The sequence below is a fragment of the Anarrhichthys ocellatus genome, unplaced genomic scaffold, assembly GCF_004355925.1.
Source record: "Anarrhichthys ocellatus isolate YVR2014 unplaced genomic scaffold, GSC_Weel_1.0 scaffold188, whole genome shotgun sequence".
Classification (NCBI taxonomy): Eukaryota; Metazoa; Chordata; class Actinopteri; order Perciformes; family Anarhichadidae; genus Anarrhichthys; species Anarrhichthys ocellatus.
Window position 1 is genome coordinate 53,052 of NW_022280218.1, and position 10,609 is coordinate 63,660.

Consider the following 10,609-nt stretch of genomic DNA (forward strand, 5'->3'; position numbering starts at 1 on the left):
TATATATATATATGTATATATATGTATATATGTATATATATGTATATATGTATATGTATGATACAGAATGAAAAAGCCCATTAAAGAAAAAATAAACTCAACAGAAGGACAATCAACCTCTGTGTGTATTGTTTGGTCTTTATAGATGTACTATCATTATTCTTTCATATTTTTGTAAAGGAATTATTGAATTGATGCAAATAAATGTGTTCCTCTTAAATAACCCACATCAATCAATCTTGGGGTTTGTGAGGATTGATAATACCGGGATAACGACATTCATTAGGTCATAATTTAGGCGGAGAGCTGCTACACACACGTGGTTGTACGTTTGCGCATATTGTTATTTTTGAGTCAAGCGACTCTTTGTCCCAATTCGACCCGCAATCCTTTGACGTACCACACGAACACAATCCGTTTTTGATGAGCTCTGCTACTGACCCAAACTATATACTGCCCCCCCCCCCCATATTTTATTGTTGTCCTCATCCTGTAACATCTGAATCCCAGCCGAGATAAAAGCCCTCCTCCAACCCAACACCAATAAGAATCCGGTGCGCTCCTTTCAGTCACCTCCCCTCCGTCTCCCTCCTGTCCCCTTCAGCGGTTCTCCTCTCCGGTGGTCCTCTCGGCTCCGGAGTCAGCATCACTCACTCTCCGACCTACAGCACAGGACTACGCTCGGCCCGGCGGAGGAACATGTTGCTTCAGAAACTGGTACGGTAAGAGTCCGCGTTTGCAAGTTTTAGCTGCAGGGCACTTAAGAGTTTTAGACGTCGCAAAAGACGTAAATCCGTGCGCAATTACGCATTTAACCCGTGTGTTAGTTTGCGTAATTCATTCAAGGGCGTTCAACTAGTTTTCTAAGCTTTCTTTTCTCCAGAATACCCCCCATCTCGCCTCTTCCCTTCCTGCTGCGAAGCATTTGCAAAGCAATTGTAGATCTAAAAGATCAAAGGCGATAGTTGTGCGGATGCGGGTGGTCCCTATTCACTCTGATGACCAGTCTTGACAGGTCATCGAGAAATTGCAGTTACAGCATAGCCTGTGTTAGACTAGTGCTAAGAAAGGCAGAGCTCTATAGATCTGTTTTCTGTCCACACTTTTTTATTTGAATGCCGAACAAACTTTTGAAACCGTGAAGTTCAGGATTCATTTTGGAAGTGCTCCACAGGCTTAGCCAACTCTTGACTGTTTATTTATTTTAATATAGCAAGCTAGGATAGAAAGGCAACACATTTAAGATTATTTTGCAATAATCGCACCAAATGTAAAGCCAACCAAAAATACAACAAATTGTAGCATTGCTTATAAATAACCAGCAAGACCTGACAGGCTTTGGATAAGAATAATGTAAAGTGCTCTCATAAGAAGTTGTTTTTGTCAGTGACTCTCTAATGAAGAATAGATCTCATGACCTTTGATTATATGCAGCAGTAATATAAATATAAATTGTGTTGTCTCAGTTTGTTTGGATCCTGTCAGTCCTGTGTGGCACCGACGTGTGTCTGGGATTTGTCTACGACCGGCCCAGACGCTCGGGAGAGGACGGGACTTCCACCAGATCAGAGTGTGAGTACCGCTGACCTTGTTCCTGGGAAACATAGATAACATCTTGTGAACTGCTCGACCCCAAACTGAGGTGGCCTTAAAAAAAAAAAAAAAAAGGCACTCCCACCCTCAGGGTGGCTGTTCTGTCTGACTCTTGGTGTGATATAATTCCAGCGAAAAGAGTGTTTCCTTCCCTCCAGGTATTCATAAAGTAACACAGACTCTAACATTGTAATCATTTATAGAGTCCTGAAGAGATGTAACTTCACAAAAAGAAAAGATTAGAGAAGAAATGTGAAAAATAAGCAGAATTTAGTGTCATCTTGTGACCCTTTGGGTTCTTTAAAAATAAAGATTATTTTCATTTTTGATTCATTTTTTCTTTTGACTTATCGATTCATCATTTGGTCGATGCAATAGTGAAGAAAACCATCAAGATGACATCTTCAATTTGCTTTATTCTGTCTAACCACCAGTTAAAAACCAAAGGATATCCTGTCACGAAAGACAAATGTGAGGTTTTGCTGCTTTTAAAACAAATGGAATGTCTTTGTGTTTTTAACGCTTAATTAGACAAAAACAAGCTAATTGAAGATGTCACATTGGCCCTCTAAGAAGTCTCTAGAATAAGGCAATTTTCAAAATTTTCTGACAGTCAATTGAAAAGATCAATTGAACAATGAATTGATTTGGCAATAATGAAAATAATCCCCCCCACACCCACACACACACCACCACTCTGCAAGTATTGTGTGGTTATCTGCTGTCAATGAATGAGAACAATGCAGAGGTGCAGTGAGCCTCTGTGAAAGCCCCTCAGAACTGTGCTCAGTGAAGCAAACCCCAGCAAAAAAGAAGTCACACACTTTAATTTAGCTGCCAAAGTGGCTGGGCACAGGCCATGTGAAGTTTACTTTGGAGCCGCGTTAATGTATCTTGGCCAAGTGTTCATGGGACATGCCTGAAGCCACGCTCCAATCCCAAGACACATGCAGAAAACAACTTTTTTAAAGCAGAGTAAATCTTGAACCCTATGTGAGCTTCAAGGGCAATCAGTCCAACATCAACCGGAGTGACACGCGTCCACCCACACGGGCCGTCTCTGAGATCACTCCCCTAACATGAGAACTCACTTTCCACATCAGCCGCTCCAGAGGAATGTCTCCTGCTCAGTTTGTTTGCCGGGTTGTTTTCTATATGAAGTGTCTGCCAGCGCATATGAAATAAGTGAGCGGAGAGTATATTGGGGGGGGGGGGGGGTTACAACGGATCACTGTGACCCTGCGAGGTTGTGATTGGGCAGCCCATGTGTTTTCTTTAGGGGGAGAGAGAGAGAGTGTTTGTGTTGCTCTACCTAGAGTCAATATTAAGAGAGCATTGGAGCTCATTTTCTGCCTCAGATTCTCAAACCCTGTCGGCATCAGGAGGCAGAGGTTTGCTTGGATTGTCATAGCAGCAGGCAGCGGTGGCCATTCTGGAATTTAATTGCTGTATATTTTGCAAGATTTTTGCATTTTTTTCCTTTCTTAGCAGAGAACATAAGCCTTTTACACAGCAGATATTTCAAGAGTAGATAAAAAGCACAGGTGTAAATAATGACATGATGGCCGGATTCCATTTAGCTGCTTCAGGTTCAGGGTCCGGGTGTTGTTCGTGCTGGCCCACTGCCACTCTGTCCTCATTTCTTACTGGGACGCTTGACTAGAACAGACCCATGTTGTAATTTGTGACACATGTGCTCTTCCTACTTAAGACGACTCAAAATGTGAAGAAGATTGAATGTGAAAGCTCATTGTTGACTTTGGGAAAAGTCATTTGATCACCTAAAGAAATAATCGAGTCACTAGTTGTTCTCAGAGCTTTCAACCTCGCAATTTGTGCTTTTTGGTTATTTTACACCTGCCTGACCTCGTTTTGTTCCTCACTAAAGCATGAGAAGAACATTAGTAAATAGGGGTCAACATTTCACCTCTACTTCTTGGTCTGTACATTATAATTTACAATCATCAGTTATAATAATAAGAAGTAGAAAAAAAGCCAACTACTAACTAGTGCTGCCCCCTCGTCGACTAAGATTTCTTTAGTCAATAAGGCATTTTTTATGGTTTTCACGCTGAATGACTTATTTCCATGAAACCTCTGAGCCCATCTCTGGTAAACACCAGATTTAAAGCTTTTGTGTGATTCTTTGTGGAGGAATTCAGCTCTGTCAATTTAATCGAGAAATCGATAGCGTCTGAGAGCCGTTTAAAATAACGTGTTATCTTAAATATATTTGTTGTGGCATTGGACTATAATTGACCTCAACCATCTTTTTGTCTACTGTGACAAACTGTTAACTGAACGTCCGTCTACCAGACCTGCCGCCCGCCCGGCAAAGTAGATTCCTCGTGGCGGGGAGGACAAAACAAAAAATACGAGACGCTGGACTTTGGATTTAATCCAATAAACAAACTATCAAAGCGTCCACGGACCCTATACCGTCACATACTCTGGTCAGCTCTACTTCTTCGTCCTCTCACGCTGGACTGACACATTCTGCTGATAATGTTAGTTTCACCATGAACTTAAGTTCAAATTTGAACTCATGTAGCCAAGAGGATGTTGTATGTGCTCTAGTAGACTTAGACAAAAAGGCATCCAGGGTTTTCACCTTTGACCTGTGGTCCTCACTTGCTCCGACAGAGCAGGAGTGAGTCTTACTGTCATGAGGATATTGATGCTGCAGCCCTCACCAGTTCACACTGCCGTGCCAACTAGCTGGGCAGCATAAATAATTTAAAGTGTAACGCCTCGGTTCCTTCACATAGCGCACATATGCACTTGTACTTGCATAAAGTAACAGACACACACACACACACATACACACATACATATGTCCACACAAGAACACACAAACACGCCGTGTTGAATAACCCCCGTTGCCATCCCCTGACTTTCCCTGTGAGCGAGGTTGTTTTTTTCACAAGTGGGTGGACAAGGAGCATGTTGTTAGAAATGTAGCAATAAGTTCACTCACTCTCAGATCTCCAGGATGTCTTCAGTTAAGCCAGGGGGTGCTCACAATGCGGGTTGAGTTCCACACCGGGGCCACCGTCCTCTGGGACCTCAGTGGACAAGAGTGTTATTGTATCTGAGGAAAGCTGTCCACATAGTGAGTTAGAATTACCCCAGTTTGGGTCCCAGGAGAGGATTTCAAGTTTAGTAATTATTGAGTTTGGCACATGGCTTACAGACCTTTTGTCACAGTTATTACCAGTTATTATGAAATACATTTTCAGTTTTCTGACCACATTTGTTGCTTTTGACAAAAGTATTTCTGACTGCAGATCGGTACAGGTTGAGAGGCATTTGAACAGTGCAGCCATTCATTCATTTTTTGGACAATATGCCGTATTTAGCTGTAGCCCCCCCCCACTGGCCAAATGCCAAAATGTCCCCCCAGTTCACTGTTAATGTTTTGGACCTGTGAAAGGCGTTGAGTTGAACGACAGTGACATTTGTGGTCACCGCTGTGTGGGGGCTTTACCAAAACCAGGGATTGTGGTTTAAAGTCACGGCGAAAGTGTCTTAAGCTTTCTAAATAAAGGGTGTCATTTTGAGACTGATATCTAAACACACAGGCAAATACCCACGGTAAGGAAATTAGGGATATTATAGCAAAATTACTAGTGACTTCACTATCATCTAATCACTTTCATATGCACAAAGATATCTTGGTCAAAGAAAAACAACTCATTCCAATCATCGGGCAACATCTGGTCCTGAAAAGTGAAGCAAATGTGGGAGTGGCTTAAACTTACATTCTCTCTAATGGCCATCAGGGGGCGACTCCTCTGAAAGAAGTCCCATGATATGGTAGTCTATGAGAAAATTACTCTAGTTCTCACTTTATTTATTACCTCAGTAAACATTGTAAACATGAGTTTATGGTCTCAATCTCTAGTTTCAAGTCTTCTTCCACACAGCATGATGTTCATTTAGTACATTATGGTCCATTTAGAGTCAAACAGACCATAAAGCAGGGGATGATTTGGGTGGGGCTACCTTGTGATTGACAGGTCTCTACCACAGCATTGTCTGATCTGGGAGTTGTCTTACAGCAAAAATATCAAGATAATAAAATCAAAAGCCAAGATGGCGATGGGCAAAACACAAAAAAAAAACGTGACTTTAAACCCACAGTCCACAAACCAATGGGTGACGTCGGGGTGGATACGTCCACTTCTTGTAAAGAGCATCTCAATAGACTAGGGCAGAATCCACACCATTTCCTTATCATAGAAAAAGAACACTTCAAAACTATTTAGAATTATTGACCATACATCATACAAAGGGCTTTATTATCATACAGATAGAGTTAAATCATGCACCTGGGAACACACAATTAATAAATTGTACACTACTGCGTTCAGAAGGAATTATCAAATATATTTTAGCATTGTACAGGAACCAAAATACTAGGGATTTGTTAATACTGTAAAGTTTTTTAACTTTTTCGGTCCACTTTAATTCTATTCAATTCAATCTTATTTTGTACAGCCCAAAGTCACAAATCATAAATTTGCTTCAGAGGGCTTTACAATCTGTACACATGCGACATCCTCTCTCCCGAGACCTCAGAAGTTGCTGATGCTGGGAATCATTTGTGCATAATGATGTTCAAACCGTCTTTAGATGTGACTCAGCAGTGTTCGGAGACACTACAGAACAAAAAAAGCACAAATAACATCAAAGTGCCCACTCATTGAATCTGTGTTTCTCCCCGTCAGCTCGCTCTGCGTCTCAGTACGCGCCGACCTCCGGCTCCTGCAGGAACAGGTGTTTCGAGCTGGTTGACCTGGAGCCCCCAAACTGCCGCTGTGACAACCTGTGCAAGACCTACAACGGCTGCTGCTCTGACTTCAATCAGCTGTGCCTCAGGACAGGTAGTGCTTGTCTTCTGATTCCTTTGTTTTTTTTCTTCCTACCTAGCTTTTTTTTTTTTCATCCCCTCTGTCTTAGAGGAGCGACAGGAAAAGACAAGAACAGACATTGTGCCGTGATTTCAAAGAAAGAAAATGACTCCCAGATTCTTGGCAGTGTGTTTGATATCAGTGTAAAGGGACTGACTCTTGGTGGTGCAGGTCTGGTCAGAGAGGCTGGAGGAAAATCCTCGGACATCTGGCATATTTTTTTTTCCAACACAATGGAACATTTGCCGTGTAATGCGACTTCGATGTGTTGCTGTGACTCTGCTGTTTCTGTTTGTGTGTGAGAGAGTGAAAGCATAGTGACTCTTTATAGTGACTGTGTCAACAGACATGTTACACATAACACATGCTTCATATATCAGTGAAGAATTATATAAATGTAGCAGGAAAAACACACATCATCCAATTGGTGAAAACTTAAACAGGAATTCAAATTCCAGTATCTAATGTATATAACATTCAAACACAGAACTGAACTGAATAGATCGGCACCGTTATCACCAATTACAGATCCAGCTATTTAAGTCAGTATCGGCCTGATATTCAGTATCTGTAGATTCCCTATCGATATCCTATTATATCCAATAGTATTACATTATATATTTGCTTCTCCTGGAATAACTACAATTGTGAAATCCTACTCGCATACACACATGCATCATTTTCTATATTGAGTACTTTTACTTTTGATACTTTTTTAAAACTGTTTCTGTCATGAGTACTTTCACGCAAATATATTAAGTGAAGCTAAAGCAACAAGTTTCATCAACCAGGCAAATTGTGTAAAACGGACGTATTCAAAATGTACACTAGAATGTACAACAACACGGAGGCTCCGTGGTCCGAACCAAGACGATAAACTTTATTGCTCCTTTCAACCTTGACAAAGGCAAAGCAGACCAGATCCACTCCTTCCACTCTTCACTTTCACAATAAAAGCCCTCGACATACACCACTGTTTACCAGAGGGAATTTAAAACATTTTGCTACAAGGAAACTTAATTAAGTAGCTTACAGTAGCTCCGGCTATACAACAGCTGACCTCAGACAGACTGCCAGACGCCGCTCTGACCCTGGTAGTCGGTCCCCTGTGCGAATCTTTTCAAACCAATTCTTGATAAAGGTTGCAACTGTCTCAAATTCGCAACACTGCCTGTTTGGTATGAATTGTTCTACTGCCAAATATTCGAAGGCCTTGACTTATCTGGCTTCTGGCTTTGAGAGAGTAGCTCACATTGACACATAGCGATTGAACTTTCCTAAGCTATTCGAATAACATGTTGGAATTCTTCATTCAGGTTGGTGATCCGAATGTGTCCTTCACCACTTGCTCTGATGATGAAACTTTACAGTTACTTTGCAGTATGTTGCCATGCTACAGAGCCATTTAGCCAGACTCTGATTATTTTAGATCTAAACTTGTAATATCTTCCCAATTTAGTCTCGAAAAATGCTAACAGTGAATTAGTAATAACGTTCAGCGAGAGAATGTTTGTTCTAATCAGTTTAAATCTACATTCGTTTTTTAAACCTTGGTGGGTTCGCATTATTGTTGTCATTAGATATCTGAGACATCATGTCTCAGCTTGATTGTCCAGCTGTATCATTCATCAGTCCGAGCTGGAGATGAGCCTTGGTCTGAACTGGTTTCTCAGGTGTTGCCTTCTCTCTTCAGCTCTGTCAACATTTCCCCCCTCTTCTCCCAGTGTTGGTGGTCTGATTTTATGCCCTCTCCTTCAGCCTGGTGGTCTCTGGCTTACCACTGCCCAGCCACTGTAACCCTCCCTGTGCCAGAAAATGATGCTACATACCCAAGTTCCGTCGCTCATCTGGTGTTCTCATCTTAGCCCAGAACACATGCAGTGCTGTCAGTGTTTGTCCCAAAAGGCCGAGTGCTGAGCTGTAAGCTATGCAGCCAAACCGCTGGCAACATTAACCACATCGGCTTTCACTTCTCAATGCTGGTGGTTTCAGTGCTACTCTATAGATCAGATTAGTTGTGTGTACACACAACAAGGTTTTGGAATCTACTGTTTTTCCTCCCCGCTGGTTGTCATGTGAACATTCTTCCACGTTCCCGTACACAGAGGGGGGTTACGAGTGCAGCAAAGATCGGTGTGGGGAGACTCGGAACGAACAACATGCCTGCCACTGCTCTGATGACTGTCTGGCCAGAGGAGACTGTTGTACCAACTACAGGACACTGTGCAAAGGTTTGCCACTTGAAATATTAAACTGCATACAATGATTTGCATGTGAAGGCTTATTGATCAGGGGTTTTTCAGGACATATGTCTTATCTTGACCTAAAAAAAATCCCCGCAAGAAAAAGTGTACATCTTAAAAACTTTACAACCAATTCAGTCAGTTACGATGCGAAATGCTTTTGTCGTTTTTTTGTCAATACAAAAATGAACAAGTGCTGCCTGTCTTTACCTGCTCAGCTAAAGTTTTCCAATGCATTTAAGTAACTGAATGTCAGCTTTCTCCAGTAAGCGGATCCCTTAAACCTGGGTGTTTAATTAAAGAAAAAAACCTGAAAGACTTCAGACAGGGAATGGATCAGATCAACATTTGACTGTTTTGTAGAATTTGTGCAGTGACAAAGAGCTATGCTCTGTTGGTCCTCACTGCCAATCCGCTCAGACACACACACACACACACACACACACACACACACACACACACACACACACACAGCAATGAAAAACAAAACAGTCAGAAAAGTGTTCTTCTGTCTGTACAGTTAGAAAAAGTTTTAACTGTACTGCCATGTTTCCAAAATATGGTTTGAAAAGTCTGACCACTGACCTACTGCGTGTATATGAGGAATATATTTAAAGACTTTTCTATAATACAAATTCAGTACTTTTTTTATTTGCTACGTTCAGCTTGCGTTGTGCATACACCATTCTATCTCTCAGTACCTCCTCTGATCATGTTATTTTAGGGGACACGTCATGGCTGAAGGACGAGTGTGAGGAGATCAAGACATCTGAATGTCCTGCTGGGTACGTTTACATCTGAGCAGTGAAGGACATCAAATAAATGTGTTTATATACGTATATGCCGCATAACTAAAGGATTTGCTCAAGATTGAACTAGGGTGACCACATTTGATTTCCTATATCAGCATTTTGATCTTCTTCTGATATGTGCAGGTTTGTGCGCCCGCCACTCATCATGCTGTCAGTGGATGGATTTAGAGCTTCTTATGTGAAGAGAGGAAACACAGTCATCCCCAACATCGAGAAACTGAGTAAGACCTGGATAGTAGCTGTAAGGGGGAAGACTGTGTTGTTGTGGTGATTTATGAAGCCATGAGCATTTACAGATGATTAATAACTGATTTGGTTCTATTGATGGGTGTCTTTGTGCTAATATCGGGGTTTCCTTTGCTCTGTTTTCCCTTTCAGGAACATGTGGAACCCATGCTCCATACATGAGGCCTGTTTACCCCTCAAAAACATTCCCCAACCTCTACTCCCTGGCTACGGTATGGCACAGCTGCATGTTGCTGTCAACAATCAGGTTGTCTGTTGTTGTTGTGATAAAAAATCATTTGCCTTCAGTGATTACAGGCATTAATCTCAGCTGCATCTTAAAATGGTCTGCTAGCATTAGCGTTACGCTCAAAGTAAAGCTGAGGCTAGCTAAATATAAGTTACCATGTTTGCTAATGTTCACAGTTCTAATGCAGTAATTGTGACATTTCAGAAGTACTTACTTCTTCAGGTGGTTGATACAGTATTGTAGCTGTGATATCTAGTATTGGTAACATAAGTAAGTACAGCATGCTAACGTTCGTATTAAGTTCAAAGTAACTATAGCCAACCTAGTCGGCAAACAAATGCTGGTATTGAATGTTTCTGCAAACCACCGGAGATGTTGACTGTCAACGTTTCGAAACCAAAAATTTGTTTCGTATCACGTGGTTAATGTTGTGACATGATCGGTTAGATTTAGGCTGCAACACTACTTGGTTATGATAAGAAAAAAGATCACGGCTTGTGTTCAAATAATAACGTAACACTTTCTTCCATAACGTTATGTAACAAGCTTAACGTGTCAGCGTGACCTGACAGC

At 41.5% G+C, this 10,609-nt stretch overlaps 1 protein-coding gene across 1 annotated transcript in view; it reads left to right on the forward strand.

Annotated features, from left to right (window-relative positions):
* The first annotated feature begins 611 nt into the window (after positions 1 to 611).
* The window catches only part of LOC116400654 (ectonucleotide pyrophosphatase/phosphodiesterase family member 2), a 32,299-nt gene continuing 22,301 nt past the window's right edge, over positions 612 to 10,609 (forward strand). The window contains exons 1-7 of the mRNA XM_031878583.1: positions 612 to 717; positions 1,467 to 1,572; positions 6,324 to 6,479; positions 8,612 to 8,737; positions 9,474 to 9,534; positions 9,685 to 9,782; positions 9,940 to 10,019. Of these exons, the coding sequence (XP_031734443.1) occupies positions 700 to 717; positions 1,467 to 1,572; positions 6,324 to 6,479; positions 8,612 to 8,737; positions 9,474 to 9,534; positions 9,685 to 9,782; positions 9,940 to 10,019 (645 nt within the window). The 5' untranslated portion in view covers positions 612 to 699. The remainder of the gene's footprint in view (positions 718 to 1,466; positions 1,573 to 6,323; positions 6,480 to 8,611; positions 8,738 to 9,473; positions 9,535 to 9,684; positions 9,783 to 9,939; positions 10,020 to 10,609) is intronic.